Genomic DNA, 21,214 nt, shown 5'->3' on the forward strand with positions numbered 1-21,214 from the left:
GGCTCATAATAAAAGCGTACATCACAATGACTCCTACATGCAAAAGCAGAACAGAACCGTCGCAGAAGCAGTAAGATTCTATGGAAAAAAACCTCAAAAAATCGCGAATTGATAAGGCGAAGATAGACTACGACGAAAAAACAACACTCATTAAAACACCTCATGTACCGCCAAAACTGTTCGAGAAAGGTATTGCATGCTGGACTGTATAACAGCTCTTTGACAAAGTAGAGCTAGGATTCTACGTTATAAACAAGAGTGGAGCAAGTTACGCATTGCATGCGATCGTTGCAGGTGTACCCGTCGAATGGATCGGAATTTGGGGGCACACTTATAACGATCCAGGGTGACTACCTGGGAGCGCCGGAGCACAAGCCTAACAGCAGCATCGAAGTCCTCATAGACGGTCGCGTGTGCAGCATCGTACAATGGAGTTGGAAGAGGTCTGTCTGTTGGGTGCACTGCACGTGTGTTACATCACAGAGCTGCCGACCTCAGCTATGAATGCCACTTGTCGGCCTGGTAGTGCAGCACATCACACTTTGTAAATAGATGTATGTATGTTTGGTGTGGTTTGGTTTGGTTTATAGGGGTTTAATGTCCCAAAGCAACTGAGGCTATGAGAGACGCCGTAGTGAAGGGCTGCGGAAATTTCGACCACCTTGGGTTCTTTAACGTGCACTGACATCGCACAGCACACGGGCCTCTAGAATTTCGCCTCCACCGAAATTCGACCGCCTCGGCCGGGATCGAACCCGCGTCTTTCGGGCCGGCAGCCGAGCACCATAGATGTATGTATATGTATATGTATATATGTGTGTGTGTGTGTGTGTGTGTGTGTGTGTGTGTGTGTGTGTGTGTGTGTGTGTGTGTGTGTGTGTGTGTGTGTGTGTGTGTGTGTGTGTGCGTGTGTGTGTGTGCGTGTGCGTGCGCGTGCGCGTGTGCGTGTGCGTGCGCGTGTGCGTGTGCGTGTGTGCGTGTGTGCGTGTGTGTGTGTGTGTGGATGGATGGATGGATGGATGGATGGATGGATGGATGGATGGATGGATGGATGGATGGATGGATGGATGGATGGATGGATCAGCGATATTGATTCATTTGTTCATTGTTGATTTGGTTGCCAAAAGCAGCCCTCGAATTGCCGAGGCTTCTGCCCCGTTTTATTTACCTCTGTAAATTTTGGCGACCTGTATTATTCAGTGCGGTGAGGAGCAGAATATGTTGCTTGAAACAAAGCGGAAGTTGTTTCCAGAGACATATCTAAGTTGTACTCTTACGTCGGTATGGTACAGTCGCGAAACGGATGAATTCAATTAGCAACAAATCTCTGTCCCTGCTCATCTCTTTGTACGCACCGAGTCGGGAAGTTTCGGCGCCTTCACGCACCACTGAAGAAATGCGGCTGTTCTTAACACCTAACGAGCAATGGCGATGCTCATATGCTTGCATTTCGGAAACAACTCATTTGATTGCAGGGCGAAATAAAGAATGAGGCGGGAAGAATATTCTTGATACTTTCTTATTGCGAAGCACAAAACAGGTATCTGTGAAACCTTTTTCGGGAGCTCGGAGAAAATAACCAACAGCTTATTTCTCATCATGCGTGATTTTATGTTTTACATAACTTTACATAGCTTGTTACATCGGCGCAGCCAACGCTAGCATCCTGCATACCAAGTCAAGTTTATTATACTTTGAAGGAACGAGAGGGGACAAAAAGCTGTATGCACAGCCTGACAAGGCTCCTGCCACACAACGGTTTTTCTATACGGCAGTTTCAATACCACAGTTTTAACATGGAATAAAAAAATGTCTAATACACGTAATTATGCAAATGCATTATGAAGGTGTGCAATCAGATTACAGTAATTACAGTGTATAAATACCCTTTCAGTTAGAAAGAAAACACGTGCATGCCTGTCAAGTCAGATAACTACAAGATGATATGTGATAAGTTCTGCTACTAAACAAACTTTGCTGGTCTTAATAATACATTCCAGCAATATTGAGACATGATAATAACGACGCATACATGGATGAGTAAAGCAATACGCAGGGGATTAAAGTTCATGGTTATACGATAAAACCGCAGGTTCTGTGGCAGTCATTTCTCTATTCTATCAGAGTTTGAATGGCGACTGCGCCAAATTTTTCTTCATTTTGTGCACTCAGCATAACTGACACACTGTAGGCCCAAGATTGCTTGCTGCAGTCCGCGTGAGGCATCGGGGTACTCAATATTTCCTTACCCCTCGTTTGACGAGTGCTGATATTTTTCTTCTGGTTTCCTAAAAACATAATGACATTCTTTTCTTTTACAGATCACTTTTAGCACAACAATACCCTGTATTGTGCAATTCGAGTGCTGGAAGAATAGGGTACTTTAAAAATAAAGCACATGTTCGATAACAGTAGGAAAATTTTCTAGGCAACACACAGCTTTTTCTGCAGCAGATGTAATTTTGACAAGTTTTGAATGCCAGTCGTACACTATACAACGCTGCAGTACTGCGCAATACGTGCTACTAAAGCATAAATAGTTCTTGCCTGGAAATTCGAAATTACTTGTGACTATTTTTAAATCTATTTAAAGAGAGCGACATGGCATTTTAGAAACCACGACGACGTTAGTAGCGGAGCCTTCGGGTTTCAACGACCACAGCTCTGTTAAGTTTACCTTGAGATGGATAACTGAGCACAAAACAAAGTGGTTAACATAATGCTCACAGCGAAACTATTGCCTTATTCTCTTATGTGGCACTTTCCAGAACAAATCGTGTGCCTGAAAAGTCACGCAAAGCATATGTTCTCACAAATTGGAAAAAGGCGGGATGTTATACTTTGTATTTCTTCCTCTGCAGCTGTATAGTCACAACATGAGATGTGCGCTTGTTTCCTGCTTTTAAGCAATTAGAGATACCTTGTGCTTGCGCTGCGTAAACGTATAGAGCGCTGACATTTTTGTGTTCCTTCATATTGTTTTATTTCAATAATAAAGTGTAAATCGTTTAGCATTCCCTTTTCCAGAGTGATGTGCAGGACTCCTGCTGGGTTCCACAGGTCCTGTGTTGACGTAATTGTCACGGTGAACGATACGCACAGGAGCGGCTCTAAAAAATACGATGTTGTGGACAGTCGAGTCCTTCGTTCTGGCTTCGAGTACAAGGTGTGTGTAGTTTGCATCTTACGGCGCGTGTAAATCGCTTGCGCTTCGAGGACGTGGCTTTAGTTTTATGGCACCAATAACTCAAAAGGCTGTTGGAACATAGTGGATAGACGTTTTAAAAAGCCGACAGGTAGATTACTTCCTTTCTTGCTGATGAGTTGCGTCCTCGTGGTTCTCCGTACAACGTGCAAGTTGTAGGGTGGCCACAGTCATGATGCGCATGCGCATCAACGAAGGGGAAAAGAATTAATGTAGGCAAGGTTTGTCATCAAGACACAATCACTGTAGTCACGACTTAATAAGCAAAAACCACGTATAGAAACCAATACACAAGCAATAGTCTCGTCGTTACGTGATTTCGTTGTAAGCATGGCGCATGTACCACAAAGTGGGTTATGAAGTAGGAGCCCTTGTGGGTCCGATGTGGGCAGCGCACCCAAGCACCTGTGGGATGCCGCACAAACACCCCGATCGGTCCCATTTTGGACTGGACTGATGTAGGCAACACATGTGGGGCTGCGCATATTCGGCGGCAGCATTGCGCAATGCGAATAGCTCATGTAGCTGCCTCATCGGTTCTACTTTCAACAGATGTGGAGGACTCGTAAGAAAAAAATGTGCTTTTTATCTCGGTTAGCCCCTCTAGTGCCGACATGAGACCAAAGGCGGCCCTACGGTTTCAAGCCCAGTTCGGGATTACCCTCATGGTCCCCATGGGGTTGATGCTCGGGTACTTAGTGGCAGCCTCACCAACTTGTGCTTGCGGGATCCTCAATGCCCAACATGAAAAGCTAATATTTTACATGTCAGCCCGATCTAAGCAGCCCACTTGAAATTTTCATACAAATACTCGGGCTTGTGTTCAATGTTAGCTGCTTGCAGCAACTTCGTGTTGCGCCAAGTGCAGGCAGTATATATATATGTGTGGTTCGAAATATAATGAACTTTGGAGAGTCGCATGTAATTAAGCGCAATCTGGTTAGGTTGTATAGTTCATTCTGAGCATGGGAATGTAAGTTTGCTACAGCTTGCATCAGTGCAACGCTCATAACTATGTAATTTTTGTAACCAAGCAATGCTAGCCTATATTCTTATAAATCAATATGAGTACGTTATCAGCATGTGTAACGCTTATTAGCAGGCATGCACGATATCATGCAGGCGTACTGGTGTATTCAGACCCGCTGAAATAGGGCCGACTACAGCATTGCATCGGCAGCCCCATCTGGGCTTGCCTCGTTTTCTCATGAATGGAACCCATATTTCTTGCATCTGGCTCGACATGACCGATGTCGGCACAATGCGGGCGTGGGCCTTTTGCAGCCCTGTCAGTGCCGAAGTGCGGCCTACAGCGGTTTCGTGTAGCACCCCTTATCAGTCTTGACGATGTTTTTCTCACATAAACTCACATTTATGTTGCATCTGCCTTGAAATGACTAATAAGGAACCGATATGCGCGGTATGTGGGCACGCCCCGTTTGTTTCCAGCATCGCCACGGGCGATGTGGGATGTGCATCAGTTTAGAGTGTGCAGCCTTGTTTTGGTTGGACGAGGCTTTTCGCACATGTTGGTAACATTTACGTTGAATCTGCCATAAAGTGCCCTACAATTCACCGATGTGTGCTCCGTGCAGGCAACTGGTCTGCGTTAGCCTTAGCAAAGCTGATATGGGACCAGATACAGGATAGAAACTGGGCTTGCTCACTTTTTTTTTCGCACGGGGTCGATATAGGTATCAGAGGGGTTCCCCGGACCCATTTGGTCATGTGGGACTCGATGGGGCCCTACATCGTGTACTACTTTCAGGTAGCTGAAGAGTAGTGTTCTGGCCCACACATTCCTTTAATGCGTGAGAACAGTGAAGAGGTGAAGAATTTCAACTTTCTCCGCGCATATCTTATCAACTAGTTATCTTCTTCATGTAATCTGTTCTCAGCGAACGCATTATTTTCCTCATAATGGTTGTGATATAACGTATTCAACTAAATTTCAGGAACCTTTAGTGTGCATATAGCGCTACCTCATGCTGTCATAATGTATATTGCATTTGAATAAAAAAACTGTGGCGAGCCGGCGCTTTTTATGTTCCCTTCACATCCCTGTTTGTTTAGGCTTAGTTAGTTTTGTGATAACTAGAAAGTTTTCTCAATGTAAGGGTATTGCCGGCTTGTTCATTTACACGATAGAGCTTATTGTTCGTGGCGGGATCTTTTATCATTTGTCTACACTATAAAAGTGTCGGCGATATTATTCACTGAAATTTTTCCCGCAGGTCGTGAGGTACATTAAGGTGACACCAAATTATGGCCCAGTATCCGGGAATGCCAACATCACTATCAGAGGCATTAACCTCGACATTGGGTCTCAACGGAAAGTGAAAGTAGGAAACAGTAAATGCCGGATACAAAGGTAACGAAGAATTTTTTTCTCTTGTCTTTATCACGAGTTGAAATATTTCAGATTATTTTAGCTTATTGTTGCACGTTATCCAGTAAAGAGCTCTGCGCCCCAGAACTGGCCCTTAGTCCAGGCCTTTCGCGACCTTAGCTTTCTACTGCGCCTAATGAGCCAGCTAATCAAAAGAAATACGAGTGGCTGAAGACAGAGACTCGAGCGTGGTGAACATCGTTCATTATCCATCTTACATTACGCTACGCTATTCCTTCAGTGCATTTTATCTGCTCGCGGTGTCGAGATGGACTAAATTTTGTACGATCGTTGATGATAGCTCCGAAAAATGTATGGTCCTCTTTTAAAACTCCACAACCAGAAAGCAAAACGAAGCCACTTACTCGATAAAGGAATACCGCACTCCGGTTAATGTGTTAGGTCAGTCAATGTGTAGCAATATTTACCCTTAATCCGTCCACTCAGGTGCAGTGGCGCGCCATTGTACATGTAGCGGCAATGTGAAAGGAAACACGGAAGCGCGTGGCCTCCACGCGTCGCGAAGTGGTGCCGCAGAGAGAAGGCGAGAATGGGAGGCACCATGTACAGTACTCACGGATTGAAATAGGACATTCGGAGCGCATGGCCGTCGCTTCATGGAGCGCCGCCCGTAGACGCTCATGGAACCAAGGTGGTGCATTGTGGTATGGCGTGAGAGGGAGAACATCTACAAAGCAGAATTGTTCCTTCCAGTAGCCAATCAGCCGGCCTGTGGTTTACCACATGCCTGCGTGGCACTGCAAGGCTAGCGCTCCGAATGTCCTATTTCAATCCGTGAGTACTGTACATGCACAGAATGGGATGCCGCCCGTGCTTGGTGGGGCATGCGTCTTTGCCTAGGAATTTCACCGGATCTTGGAGGCTGCGCTCCACGAAACGCGAAGATTAAGCGCTTCCGTGTTTCCTTTCATGAGGCCGCTGCCTGTACTTGTGTTCACTTCAACCTATCGTTTGCGCAGGAGCGCCTCAGCAAAGGGTCTGCGTTTATTTTGCAGCCAGCGCTGTAATACGTTAACCTAAAGAAGTGCTCACTGTACCAGTAAATGTCTTACATTTCCTGCAATGATACCGAAAATAGTAGGCCGACATTTTCTGCCTGCACCTGTCCAAGATTCTTAACGGTACTCGCATATCTTAGACCCCCATAGAAGACAGGCATGCGAGTATGAGCAAGCTCTCATTGTATGTGAATTCAAAATAAGGTGAAAATAAGGTGAATTCAGCTAAGAAACTGAGCGCAAATGCGAATGCCACCTAAAACGTTTCACACCTGGTGTCGTCAAATAAGAAGGAAGAAACAATATTTTGTGAAGTTTTGTTTGGTGAAAGTCACAAGATCAAAAATGAAATCAGTACAAAATGCCTTATTATTTGATATGGGCAAAACATGTCGCTATTTTGTGCTTTTCGTAGATATAGAAAAGCTCGAGAAAGATGACACACTACAGAAATCAAGGGCGCCGTAGTATGTAAAGCCTTGCTCATAAGTGCTGCGCCCTATAAAAAAACCATTTCGGCGACATTAAACACGAAAGGGCCTTGAAATGTTTGGACACTTTTCTCGCGGTAGAAAAGCTTGTTGTTTGTGTTACTGCACACAGAATTCAAAGGACATTAATTCCACTACAACTCAACGCTGTGGCTTTAAGGCTTCTGACTGAGGGTGTACATGTTTTGTGGTTTTCCATTACCTAGCTATTTTCTCAAGCATACTGACCATTTAAATATGTTTTCCAAGTTTGCAGGAGATGACAACCTGAGCAATATGTTTTGGCCCTTATAATAAGATGAAAGCAGGGCTCGGTTAATTACACGTCCTGATAAGAAGACAACATAGCTTGCCATTAGCCTGTCGTGCATGCGAAGGTAGCAAAGATCTCTTCATAACACTCCTTTGCTTTCCTATTTAAAAAAAAAATTGCACCTCATAGCTTTCGCCTTTGTGAGAAAACGCTCTAGTAGAGTTTGCGGAAGTGGAAGTTGGAAAATTTGCAAACTTAGTGCATGAGGTGAAGACAGAAAAGGGGCAGGATTAAAGGGAAGCGAACATTCACTGGTAGAAGTAGTAAAATAAGGAACAGCCCAACTGGGGTTTGCTCGATTTCAACGGTAGTGCAGAGAACGCAGGGGCAGCAAATTCGCAGTATTTTTTCAGCGTAGGTGTGTCGGACAACGACCATGTTTCCCCCTGCAAGTGGAGGAGAACGCTTGGTACGACCAAATAAGCTAGTTCCTACGGCCAGAAAAGCAGAAATCTTACAAGCTTACCGGAACCCTACGGATCCACTTAAATAAAGAGTGTGCAGATTCATGCTTGGGTGACTGAAAAAAGTCTGCTTTCAAGCTTTACATGCGTGCTTATTGCTACCTTAAACTTCAGTTAAGCTTCGGTTCAAGAAGACATCGGTTCTGTTCCGTGAAAATACAGGGTGTTTCACCTAAGGCATTGTGCATTTTTTATAAAAGTTAGGCTTGCTGAGTTTGAAGGGCGGTTTTTTCGGCATTGCATTTCGAATGGTGTCCCGCTTCAGAATAAAGATTATACGTGCTAACTGGCAGGCTGGAGAACTAATATTGAATGGTTAACTTTTTAACTATTAGTGTTAAGCTCCTTATTATTGAGAGGCGCGTAACCCACCATAAGAAATATCCGAAAATGTGGTTACCCTTAGCCCTGTGGCGCAATAAATTTTGCCGACACTGTGCCAAAATGCATGGGCTTTCGATAAGCGTGCAGGCATAGCAAACCCTCCTGCGCAGGTAACTCGTCTAAATATTCAAAATTTGTTGGGCCCCAGCGCCTAGACTAACCGCGTTTTCAATACTTTAAAAACTCTAATGAATGTTACGATTGGTAAGCTAGATGCATTTGAGTAATTAAGGAGCCTAAAAGTAATAGTTAAAAAAATAGTTGTTCAATATTAGTGAACCAGCCTGCTAGTTAGCACGTGTTAGCGGTATTCCGATGTACTACACTGTTGAAGCGCTATGCCGAAAAAAAGTGCTCATCTAACTCAAAAAGCCAATTTTAAAAATTTTGTAAAGTTTTAGGTGAAAGACACTAATTGTGCGCGAACAGGCATGAACACAATATGTGCAAACTGCATTCTTGCTGCAACCGCTGGGCGCTGGCGCCCGCATATGAAGACACGTCCCAATATTCTGCCTATGTGCATGCTCTCCATATATATATATATATATATATATATATATATATATATATATATATATATATATATATATATATATATATATATACTTTTTCAGTTACAAAGAGTGTTAAAAAAGCTAAATAAGCGTATAAAAATTATTAACAGAACAAAAATTTTGTACTGAAAGGGCTAAGTTGTCTTCAATTTCGCAGAATATGTGGCTCATCAAAAGCTCCATGCGCACCGAATTTTATTCTGATTCCGCATCCCTGGAACATGTAGATGTCGACTTCCTTTGACAGGAGAAACGCCACATTTCTGGAGTGTTCACCGGAACCTGTGCCTATAGGTCAAGCCGACCGCATGCTGGAAGTCACCCTGACGATAGATGGCGTCAAGGTTCCTTTTACTGGAGCCAATGACTGCGACTCCAAATTCACCTTTCAGTCAAACTCCGCATCCGATGACGTTGAATCCAAGTGGCCATCCTTCAGGCAAGTGACACCTACATGCTTCTCGTCTGTGGCACTTAGTAAAATAAATCAAATTCTTGCTGTAAGTAGCACAACATTTGTAGCACGAAAATAAATTTTGGGGACAAGCAGGACGAAAAAATAGGTTTAGTGCCACATTGACCGTAACTTATACACATGGTTTAGCAATCTTGGTGAAGATTTTAGCGCCGAGAGTTGTCTTAAACTACAGCGATCATGGGGCGTTATACAGACCATACCCAGCAATTCTGGACAAAAGCATTATTTAACGGGAAACCTTTTATGAGAGCAACATTTAATATAACGTAAGATTTCACTATAGCAATCAACATATCTGCAGATCACCCGATGACAGTCTTGAATTTTTTTTTCTATTAACGTTTTCGCTATCGTCAAAAGCATTCTTCATTGGTTTTCTATGGGAGTCTTAACTTTTCGATGCGACCGGTGGAAGCACTTTAAAAAAAAGATTTTGCTACATATCAGAAGAATGGACCATTACCGTCAATATTATCATAAAAATATCTTACATTTTTCTAATTTTCAAAATTTTTGTCCCATATTGCTGGAAATGATGCAGCGTCTTGCCTCCGCAAGGGACACTCCTGTTCAGCACCCTCTCAAGGGCAGGCATAAACCTACGGCTGAAATCTTTGTCAAAGTTCTTCCGCGTGCCCTGCAAGAAGTGGTTCTTTACATGTTACCTGCAGTGAGCGTACCGTAATTGCGTATCGTACGATGCTAGGCCGCGAACATCACACTTGCAGAGTTGGATAGAATGGTTTTCCGAACTTGATATAAGGGGAGCTTAGAGAAGCTGAAACGTTTGCTTCACCGAAATAAAGAGCAACCAGGACAGTCGACGCTTCAAGAGGCCAACTAGACGCCGCAGCAACTGGCCAGGATCTCTTTTTATTCTCAAGGAAGAGAGCTGATTTGCTCATGACAAAAAAAATCGTGCTTGGAGCATTTCCCACACACTAATCCTACAGCTGAGTGTTAAGATCGCATGTTACAGTTGTTGTAATGGGAAGGACTCGGTAAAAAAATGGAAGTTTGGGAAAAAGTTTTCTTTGGGTTTTTTTCCCTAGAAATAGAAAAGAGGAAAAGAATAGACACCGTCCTGAGCGAGGCATTGCAAGGTAAGCGAAGTATTGAACAATTATTCTGCTGAATATTTAAACAGTGAAAAAGGCTATTTAAAACGAAAACAAGTACCCAAAAAGGAGTGTTTCATTTACTATTATGTTTCCGTTCTAAAGTATTTCCAAGTTGAGCCATTACGTCAGGCTAACTTTCAGTTTGTAACAAGTGAGCAAACAACAGATGTTGCGCATGTCTGTTCTGCCTTAGAATGCGGTTAATTGCGCTCAACATTAAAAAAAAAATACTAGAGTTTTCTAATCCGCTGCCATTTGTTTGCTAGCGCATATCTATAAATAAAAAAATGGTTTCACAAGAAGAAAAAGGGCTTGTACGTCATGGTATTTCCAGCCATTACAGAATTTATTTCTCATTTTTGAAGAAAAAAATTCTAGCTGCTAAGTGTTGGTAGTGAAATGAAGTGCGATAAGATCAAAATATTATTTTGCATTGCGACGTCTGCAGACAACACGTGACTCTTTTTAAAAATTTGTTACCATTTTTTGCTTCTGCTTTCCGAGGGCAATGGATGGCAGCTCGAATGTGTGCCATTGAACCTGGATGCCTTCAAGCCAGTACCAGCTCTTAATAGATAGGTGTAGATCACTATATAGCACTTGATCAAACATATTCTGGCACTCCGGTGCAGTTCGTTCAAAAACCGTTTCTAAATGATACATTTATCAACTTGTCTGTCATCACCTTTTTTCTTCTTGTCGTAGTTGGCTTTCGAAGCCATGGATATGTGCCATCAGATTTGAGGCAATAACAACAACAACGACGACATACGCCCGAATATCACAACATGACTGCTTGGCTTCTGGTTAGACTGCAACCAGTCGTGTAGAGACTGAACAGATGACACTCCGGTGCGCAATTCTTGTGATTTTCAGTGCTGCTTCGCATGCACCTTATTTGCCTCACCACACCTGTTAGTGCAGGCGAAAGTATCCACCGTCGATACCACACGTCGGCAGGTGGCAGACTTTGAGAAGCCAAAACGCCTTACAATAGTGCATATATGTAAACAACAATGTAGTCGCAATATCAAACATCACGCGTGAGGGGCATAGATTGCTTTTCAGTATTCTTGTTTTCAGTATCGTTCTAATGTTTTCGATACTTCCGGCAAAAAACTTGTTTTTTCTCGGCATTTTATAGTAATCAAATTTTTTTGAAAATTTTACATCTGTATGCAGTTGATACTGCTTGAAACCTACGCAGCCATGACCTTCACCGCGTGCGAAATATTCATGCGTTTGCAGCGGAAACTATAATTTTGGTCTGGGGGGCTTCTATGTTCGCCCCGTCCTCAAGCCGAATACTGTGAAGGTCACCTTTCATGACTGGACGAAGGAAGAAAACATACATAAGGTGAGACTGAAATTCTACAAGTTAACGCATCGCGCATATATCTGTAGTCGTCTCTGGCAGACATTCATGGATCCTCCGTTAGCGCACAAGTTGGTCTCAGTGCGGGAGATGACATCGCTGGGAACCATAGAGCAAAAACATAAGCGAAATAGTCAAGTGTTTTTATGATGGTATTGGTATCAGGAAACAAACATTTATGTCAGCTATATCGTCATTGTCCCCATAGTAGTAGTGTATTCATCGTACCCAAACAAAATCCACACGATGTCAGCCAAAATGCGTTGCAAATGGTAGCAGCAGATGTGCCCTGGCATATTCACTTAGTCGCTACACAAAGAAGCTATTGAGACAGGTTTTTTACAGGTGCTTTTCAGAGGAGTATTTAATTGGGGATGCTGAAACGTAGCTTCCAGTGATTCGTCTATAGAAATTTGGATTTAGTTCAGACATTCCTTACGCATTGCTTTATATTATCCGCCGACCACAAACACGCATTTGCCGCATTCGTTCTAGTTAGGCGCCGCAGCATCGGTGTTCTGCTTCTGTTTTTTTATTTATTACCCCGCGTCACTTCACTTATTTTGCACGGCGCATCCCGCTGCTCATTGCCGGTTCTCGGACCGTTTGCGAACCTTCCATAGAATCACGCACTGCTGTAGTGGTTACAGCGTTCGGCTACCAGCAGAAATACATGGGATCAAATCATTGCCGTGAAGGCAGCGTGATGAGGCCAAATGCAAAAATTGATCAGGAGACGGCAATTGTGGTGCCCTCTTTCCATTTTCACTTCTTCCTTCTCTCCCCTTAAGGCGCATTTCATCGACAGAGAGATCGCCGACGGCGGTGGTCAAATCTTGAGATAGGCCAGGATTCATACACCAGCAGAAAACCATAGACAGTTGGACAAGGTGCCGTGCCTGGAAGTATTCATCTTGGCTGGGACCATTGAAACGCCGTCACGCGGTGTGCCCTCACCGTAGATGGGTGGCGTCGGCAGCGTCGGCTCGCTACAGTGCTCGCCTGATTTTTGGTGTAACGTAGGGGCATTGAGTAGGCGGGAACGCTACCGCGCACGGTACTGCGAGAAGTGAGCCGCATTCGTCGAGAGATGCCGGGGCTCTCTCGGCTGGTGTGCAGGAGAGAGCTCAATGTTTCCAATGCGAGTTCCTCACAGTGAGCCAACTCCTCTTAAAACTATCTTGGGGCTACGCCCAACCAGATCACTGGAGGAAGCGGTGTCAATGGCAGCCAGCGTTGTCACTGTATCCAAGCGACTGAACCTTGGTGTAATCCACCGCAAATTCAAATTCTTGAATGTCCGGCAGTGCCGCACGACATCAGAAACAGATTACCAGGATCTCTTTGTTTTTAAGAAACGTGCACCTTCGTAAGCGCGTGAAGTTGAGCTAGTTGGTTCTCCATTGAAGTGGATTCAATGTCGGTATTGCCAAGAGAGCAAGTGACGGCCAGACTTGCATGTATACAAATTTTTTTAAGACTCATCGCCATCAGCTCACGCATGAAATAATCTAAACGTTCGCAATCAGCAAAAAAAGGGCGCAGATTGCGTAAGCGCATCTGCAGTTAGTTTGCTAGTTAGAAATCAGCTACCTAGATGGCTAATAGAGCCTTCAGCTATAAATGCCGTGGTTTGATATTATCTGTTTTTTTTAAGCTCTTATAGCGGTCATGTGGTCTCTTCATCCTTCCTGTGTCCCGCTCTGCGCTAAATTCACTTCAAAGTATAAATGACGTCGGATAAGCCTTTGAACAACTGACCCTCTGGACTGGGAAACGCGTATCCGTGCAGAGACATCTCGGGCATGGAGGGCGGCCTTCCGACGCGACATCGGCTCCGTCGAGGTTCGACCTGAGGATACGTTGCTGGTTAGGTCCTACCTCGCGCCTCCACCAAGTTATGCTTGAAAGCATTTAATACGGACGGGGTCCAGTACGATGTCCAATGGCAGCTACGGGTAGCTTCAGAGACCCGAGCGAGGTAGGCCCGCAATCTATCTCGCGAATCCAACTTGAGCGTCTTCGAGGCTTCGCGGTCATTGCCACGTGATAAGTCGTCATACTTACATTATCTGTGCCGTGCATCACATCAGAATACTCCGCACATATTTAATTCCCCGCTTATACGACAACTCACACAAAACGAATGTAAGTGACGTGGCCTGGAACACTGCCGAGAGAGTCAGCCATCATCAGCTATGGCCCATTAGAGGTGATAAACTCTGTTGTTCTGCTTTCAGAAGGTCCAGTTGCCTCCACCTCAGTTCAATTCTTTTCCTGGAAGAATTTGGAGCGTTGACGCAAAGGATCCATCTTTTGAAATCACGGTATGGATACAGACTTCTTGCACACTTTTTTGTTCAACTACTGTTTTCACCTTTTTTTCGTGGGCATGCCGCCAGCAATGCGCCTCAAAATCAAACAGCTTTCATCTGGTTTTACTTGCAGCCTGACCACTGCTGAAGTGCCTCCCGAGTCGTGTTTTGTTGTGTATGTGTATATGTGTTAAGGTGCACAAGAAGCCAGAGGACACTGATATTCGATAGCTGTTGGTCAGATGCAGAGTCATATTTAACTCCTAATTTTTGACTCTGAAAGTTGCTGGCGGGAAGACTATTTCGCTGAGAGCCATCCATCAGTATTGGCTACCTGATATAGCACTACTGCGCGAGTGCTTTTCGGTGATAGGGAACAAATGCATCAAACTCACTAGGAGTGGTTGAACAGCATTAATTTTGGCACCGAGCCATCGGGTGACAAGGGGCCTGGCAACAACAAGACTCGTCCTTCGCGGTTCGCTCTTTCCTGTGCTAGATAATTCACCTGAAATGCACTCCTGCTCAATATCCTTCAGTGAGTTGCGCCCTTTTCCTGCCAAGCTGCGACGGTTTATTTTATGTTCAATCCACAGAACTGGAAGCCTTGGCCAATTTTCACAGACGTTCCCGTTCTGCACTCGTCTCTGATGACGTGTATGTGGTCAATAACAGCTTTCAGTTAAATTCAAAAGTAGTGTCTCGCGCATGACGCAGGAGAAAGTCACGGGAATTGCGAGCTTAGAATGCCGCTTAGTATCATATGTTAAGCATGGCGCGGAGAGTGCTGCTAACTACGGCGAAATAGCCAATGTTTTTTTTAGGTTCCAGTGTTTTCCTCCACGACATCTACTATGCCACCGAAGCAATCCTTTGGTGAAAAATGCATGTCTTTTACCATCAAAGTGCAGAACATTAGCAAAAAGCGTTCGTCTGTTTGCGGGTGCTCAAAGCTTCCAGCACGCGGCTTTCTCACTTTGTCACGTGAGATGCGACCAGTTTTATGTGGAACTATCGCTGCCACAAACAACCGCTTCCACATTCTTTACATTGTTGTATAGCTGCTTTTGGCGCCCTTTCTCGAAAGTTTTTTGTCAGCTTTACATTGAGTGAGGCGGGAAGCGGCGGTGATTAATTCCTTTCACCACCACCGAGCATGTACTTTTCCATCGCCGCCATTAAGTTCTTCATTTATTCGCGGGCACCCATTCGCCCATTAAAACAGTTTCTTTTGCTCGCATTTCGCTGTCCTCCATACCACCGGGCTGCCGCCAGCAGCACGTTACAATAGCAATATTGCCGTACTCAATATTTCTGTTTAATAAGTCCTTAAGTACAGAAAAGGGGCTGGGATTTCTGGCAGCCTGCTTATTTACTTTTACGGCTTTCAACGTTTGCGTCGACTTCGCTAACACCACCGTATATATGCGTTCTTTTGCAGGGCAACAACTTTGAACCTCTGATGGGCAGCGATAAGCTTCCCGTCCGTGTGGATGCGATTGACCACGACTGTAACATCACCAGCATAAGTAATCGCTCAGTGGTCTGCAAGCTTGGCACTAACGTCCTTGCCACTGGGTTACCTCATACTTTTGAGGTAAGAACATGCGGCTGGAGTTTAGCGCAAATGTAATTTCCTAAAGGTAACGCTTCGTTGCGGAACAGTAACCATGCGACGAGAAGAAGTCAAGTCACTGTTGATGCTTATATTGCGAGTGTCAAATATACAATGGCGTGGAACGGCCTGAGCTGACATGTAGTAAACTGGACACATATCAGCTCGTACTTAAGCGATTGTTTACTACTTTGGTGAATATAAAGCAATAATGCACCCCTGCGGAGGGGAACAAAGAGGAGATGCCCTGAAAAACAACAATACTGATTTCATACGAGATGGCAGCAGTATAATGTACAGTGTGTAATCCAAGTACATCTGGGGTCCTATCAGGGCCGTCGAAGCGATTCGTGTTGCGCCTAACATGTTTGTTCGCACAGGATCACATCACTTTACAACTCAGACGTTAGGGATCAGTCAAATGAGAGCCTGAGGCGAGAATTGCTGATAATTCCTTGTACGATAACGCTTGTCCAACTGCAAAAAAAAATAACTTAATGAGTTAAAAGCTTGTGCAAAAACCTCGTGAAAGCGGTTTTTTCTGCATTGTAATTATCATTCCCTGGTGTTCACTGCAGGATTTGTTCCGAACAATGATTATCACCCACGTCACACATGGCCAGAAGCCTGGGACGTGGACATTAACAGCGGCCGTGCTTATCGGCCTAATTGCATGTGTGCACCTTGGCTTGCAGGTCTAAACGTCCTAAGTTTAATGCAATCATTGTTTTCCGACACTGGCCGCTGCTATGAGATGTACTCAACTCCAAGGCAGTGCGCCTCTGAGGCACTCTAAGCTAGGACGATGGAAATTGTTTAGTTTAGTATATGGGGGTTTAACGTCTCAAAGCGACTCATGCTATGAGGGACGCTGTAGTGAAGGGCTGTAGAAATTTCGACCACCTGAAGTTCTTTAACATGCACTGACATCGCACAGTACGCGGGCCTCTAAATTTCGCCTCCATCGAAATTCGACCGCCGCGACTGGGATCGAACACGCGTCTTTCGGGTCAGCAACCGAGTGCCATAACCATTGAGCCACCGCGGCGGCTGATGGAAGATATACTTGATACTCTTCATGGCATCAGAAAATACAATATGGATAGGACACAGCCTACAACAACAAACAGCTCGTGAAGGGGGTAAGTTTTGGGCTCTGTGTAACGCATTCGAGTGTTAATCGCAACAGTCATTGAGTCATTTCTTGCTCCTACGAAAACATCAGCCCTCTTCTAAACTTTTACCGAAACTATACCCGCATTGAACAACACTACATGCTGTTGATAAAGGCGCTCATCGGGAAATTTCAGATTCTTCCTCATGGTCCAACAATTCTACAGATGAGTTTGTATATTCATTCACTTTCAATCCTTTATAGGCACGCAATGCTTTTTTTCGTCTATTCTGTGCACACAGTTTTGCATCTTTCCGAAATCACGGAGAACACGGCACCAAGCATGAGCCCGTATCTGATGCCGAATTTTTCTTGAGCTTTTCTATACTGAGAGCATTTAATCCTTGAAGCTAAACTCTAATTTTTAAAACGAATCGATAAGCAAGATAAGTTAGTATTGTGCCTCCAAAAATCGCAAAAAGTTCTTTAATCAAGATTGATGTGCTATTGTGTTCTAAATGAACGATTGAAGCATGGCTTAATTTTTTTCCCCATTCAAAGCTGGTCTGTTCAATTTTTATTCGATGCTCTCATCGGCAGGTGGTGCACGCCGGACAAAGCTACCCGATTGGCAATGTGACGTTGCTGGCCCAAGAGTCCAGCCATGAGTCAACACTCGTCTCTGCAGGAGGGGCCGTAGTGTTGCTGCTGATGCTCGTTGGAGTCGGGATATTCCTGTTTCACCAGAGACAACTTCGTGCCAGATCGACTTCGCAGCTTGCCTGCTTTGCCAGTTTCGACAGCTGCTGCCTCAAGAGCCGGGAACATTCTAGTGCGGGAACTTACGCATCTAGTGAGAGCATTTCTTCATCTCCTATTAACCGAACATTCCGCGTTCACATTAAGCGTGCCTTCGGCGTAAGAAATCAGTCAGCGCAAGAAGAAAGCTTCTAACGCGCAACATTACGCCTCCGTGGCTTCTAGGTTACTATCACGAGCAATATATTCATGAAATAATGGAAATATTAAAAGGAATGCCGCAACTGAAAAGACCGAGAAAATAGGCGAAGGGCAGAAAAACAGTGCGAAAAAGGCAAAAGATATACAGGCCCGTATTTTTACGCTTGGCAGGGAGAATTTTGTAAATATGGTAATATATACGTGTGCGCGGGCATAAGCATGTCCGCATACCAAAATTCTAAAAGTCATGTGATACCATAAGCCAAATGATACGTCCATTCATCTGTATGCGGTCATTCGTCTTGGCAAGGCCGCGAGAGTGCTTAAGCTGCATTGCCGGGCAGCATGAATGTTTTAAAGGTCAGGCTTCACCGCCCGTGACTTTTGGTATCCGAGCGTATTATATCAACTGCTGGAGTAAAAACTTGGTGGACAATAACGTTTAGCTTAAGAATTTGACGCTATATAGTTAAAGGGTCCCTGCGGTTCACTGGGGTTCCCCGGCGTACTCTTTTACTTATATCAACACACTTGTTGCCATCACATACTGTTTGAATACACATCCCATCCACAGCAGTTGGTGGCGGTATTCAGTGACCCTAATTAACTATGTGTTCCTTTAGTTCAATTCGCCTATTCGAACTGAGGTGCTCGTGCAAGACCTCCATTTATTCCACTGAACGAACGTTCCTCAATTATGTAGGTGGCGCGCCATCCTGCCGACATAAGAGACTGCAGTTCGATTCAACTTGACCTCCTTTTTTTTCATCACAAACAAATTCTGTGTGTGTCCGTACCGGTGCACACCTCCTTTTCATCTCTTGCAGGCTGCGTGCAATCTAGTGAGCCTTCCGCCCACCAGGTTTTGTTGGGACCTGCTTTTCAAATAGATGTAGACACAAAAGCCCTGCTGCTAAAGGAAAAGCTCTTCTTCAACAGAGAAGACCTGCAGCTAGGTCCTGTCATCGGCCAAGGTACTAAAAATTAAGAATGTCGTGTTGATATGACTGAATAGGGGAGAAATAATCTACGGTAAACGCTTATGATCATCAAGTCATAAGAAACGCGATCTAGTTCGAAGCAAAACCACTACTTTCATTCCATCAATCAATTCCTTCTCCTCTTCGATGTAAAAAAACTGAAACCATTGCATAAACTTGCTTCTTCAAACTTGTCTTAGCGAAAGATTTGTCTTATGCACAAACAAACTCTCATGTGAATGTAACTTCGCTGTAACGCTATGGGCACACTGCAGATCTAAATGAGCTTAGCTGGGGTGTTTTAGCCGGTCGATCGCAAAATGTGTCCACTTGTCACGCTGAAGGGTTCTTCAGCGGACGTTTGAATAGTTCTGAGGTTTGAATTTCAAAAGTTGCTCTTTATCTTGCCCTCTATGACAAGGTCACTTTGGCTGCGTCTACCGCGGTTCCTTGAAGATGGCAGGCCGAGGCGAAATCCAGGACGTCGCTGTCAAAACTCTTCGCAACAGTACGTACGCCTGTAGAGAAATGAATACAGGGAAATGAAGTATAGAGAAATTAAAACTGCTCAACAGCCATTGTTAAACTTCCCATTATACAGCAGTAACCGTCTTGTCACTTGTCCAGGGTACAAGCATTGCGGAAAACGCAGAACGTACTGGTGTTAATCGATCTGCATGGTCACAGCACTTGCTGATTGATTTGGCGCGAGCAATCACAAGGAATTTCGGGTGACCGTCTTTTGCTTCAGCGTTAATCCCTCATATGCCAAAGCCACACTAAAAAATAATTTCCTACGCTGGTGGTCACTTAACGCGAGCTGATGGACTTCGATCTCTGCTGTCTCTTTAAACATGCTGCAGACACTCGCGGCGGGGACAATGACAGCCAGTCATTCCTTGAAGAAGCTCTCATCATGAAGGGCTTTCGCCACGCCAACGTGCTTCCACTCATTGGACTCACCATCGACGACAGAGACGGTCTGATGGTGATGACACCGTACATGGAGTACGGAGACCTCCTCTCGTACGTACGAAATGAAGAAAACGTAAGACTCGCCTTGTAGCTCTCGGTTTGGTTGGAAATGATTTCTTCATCATGCCGCTTCGGTGGCGATTTTGGATAAAAAAGTGCGTGCACAATTTCTGCTGAGCATTAAGGATATCCAAAAAGAAGTAAGAATTTATAGCGCCCTCAATATATATCGTAGTATAATTGCCGTTGTAAATGAAAAAAATCTACCGTCAAGTGAACTGTGAAAATACGCACTTGTTACGTAATTTCAGCAGTTATTTTTGCTCGCTCATGAAATTTTACATGCTCACGCTTAATGCTCTTCGGTCGACTGCCTTTGTCCCTGCGCTTTGTAGGAATGTACGAATTGCTTTGTAATTCGATACATTCGCAACGCTTGACATTTTCGGAAGAGTGGCTGGTTTGAGAATGGTTTCCAAGGAAGGAGTGGCATGGCTAAAGCAGGACATAGCATGAAGAACACAACTCGCCCACAAGTGCTGGGTTCTTCCAAAATCCTGTTTTTGTCGCGTAATTCCTTCTTGTGAAACCTGAGTTTTTCTGCAGTCCTAAAATCTCGTTTCAAACATTCCACTAGTTCCATTCGCTTTTTTCTAGCGCCCAACAGTGAGACTACTGATAACGTTTGGCATCCACGTGGCCCAAGGCATGGACTATTTGGCCGGCATGAAGTTCGTGCACAGGGATCTCGCTGCTCGCAACTGCATGTGAGTGAAGGCTCTTCTTTTGTGGGAAATTCCAAAGTAGAAAGCTTCGCGCCATGCGGTGATATTGTTACGGGGATGTTACGGCGGTAAGTCTATATGGCGGCTGCTCTGAGAAGGCCAGCACTCAGCTCAGAACCGAGCGCCCAGCTACCAACTGTCAACGTCGTCGTCGTTCCGCGCACCGCCACTTCTTCGTTCATGATTCGTCCACTTGTAACACTATCCCCCTCGGCTGAAGGCAACGTCCCGGTGCGTGTTAGGCGTGCGATGTCGATGGTGGGTGATAGGGCTTGAGGCGAGCTACATGAACGACTTCGGACTTCAGTGGAGCGGACGTCGACTTTGGGTGCAGCGGCGTGATTTCATACGTTACGTCGGTCACTGCCCGTAATACACGATAAGGACCTGTGTAGCGCAGCAGAAGTTTTTCACATAACCCCACACGACGGGATGGGAGCCACAGCAGGACGAGAGATCCGGCAGGGTATCGCACATCACGGTGCAGGCCATCGTAGCGGTGTTTTTGAGCCTCTTGGGAGGCGGAGAGCTTGTGTCGAGCAACCTGGCGGGCGGCGTCTGCTCGGGCGATAGCGTCACGCGCATATGTAGTGACAGGGCCAGCTGTGGGCAGCAGAGTGTCGAAGGGCAGTAAGGGGTCTCGTCCAAAGAGAAGATAGAAGGGCGAGTAACCA

General features: G+C 44.9%; 1 protein-coding gene across 1 annotated transcript in view; it reads left to right on the forward strand.

Moving 5' to 3' along the window:
- Nucleotides 1-21,214, forward strand: part of LOC144097736 (hepatocyte growth factor receptor-like) — a 45,217-nt gene that overhangs the window by 20,976 nt on the left and 3,027 nt on the right. The window contains exons 6-19 of the mRNA XM_077630374.1: nucleotides 295-443; nucleotides 3,028-3,166; nucleotides 5,440-5,576; nucleotides 9,070-9,261; nucleotides 10,353-10,403; nucleotides 11,127-11,227; nucleotides 11,636-11,778; nucleotides 14,037-14,123; nucleotides 15,553-15,708; nucleotides 17,441-17,693; nucleotides 18,628-18,774; nucleotides 19,202-19,288; nucleotides 19,644-19,828; nucleotides 20,413-20,522. Coding sequence (XP_077486500.1) covers nucleotides 295-443; nucleotides 3,028-3,166; nucleotides 5,440-5,576; nucleotides 9,070-9,261; nucleotides 10,353-10,403; nucleotides 11,127-11,227; nucleotides 11,636-11,778; nucleotides 14,037-14,123; nucleotides 15,553-15,708; nucleotides 17,441-17,693; nucleotides 18,628-18,774; nucleotides 19,202-19,288; nucleotides 19,644-19,828; nucleotides 20,413-20,522 — 1,937 coding nt within the window. The remainder of the gene's footprint in view (nucleotides 1-294; nucleotides 444-3,027; nucleotides 3,167-5,439; nucleotides 5,577-9,069; nucleotides 9,262-10,352; nucleotides 10,404-11,126; nucleotides 11,228-11,635; nucleotides 11,779-14,036; nucleotides 14,124-15,552; nucleotides 15,709-17,440; nucleotides 17,694-18,627; nucleotides 18,775-19,201; nucleotides 19,289-19,643; nucleotides 19,829-20,412; nucleotides 20,523-21,214) is intronic.

The sequence above is a fragment of the Amblyomma americanum genome, chromosome 7 (assembly GCF_052857255.1).
Source record: "Amblyomma americanum isolate KBUSLIRL-KWMA chromosome 7, ASM5285725v1, whole genome shotgun sequence".
NCBI lineage: Eukaryota > Metazoa > Arthropoda > Arachnida > Ixodida > Ixodidae > Amblyomma > Amblyomma americanum.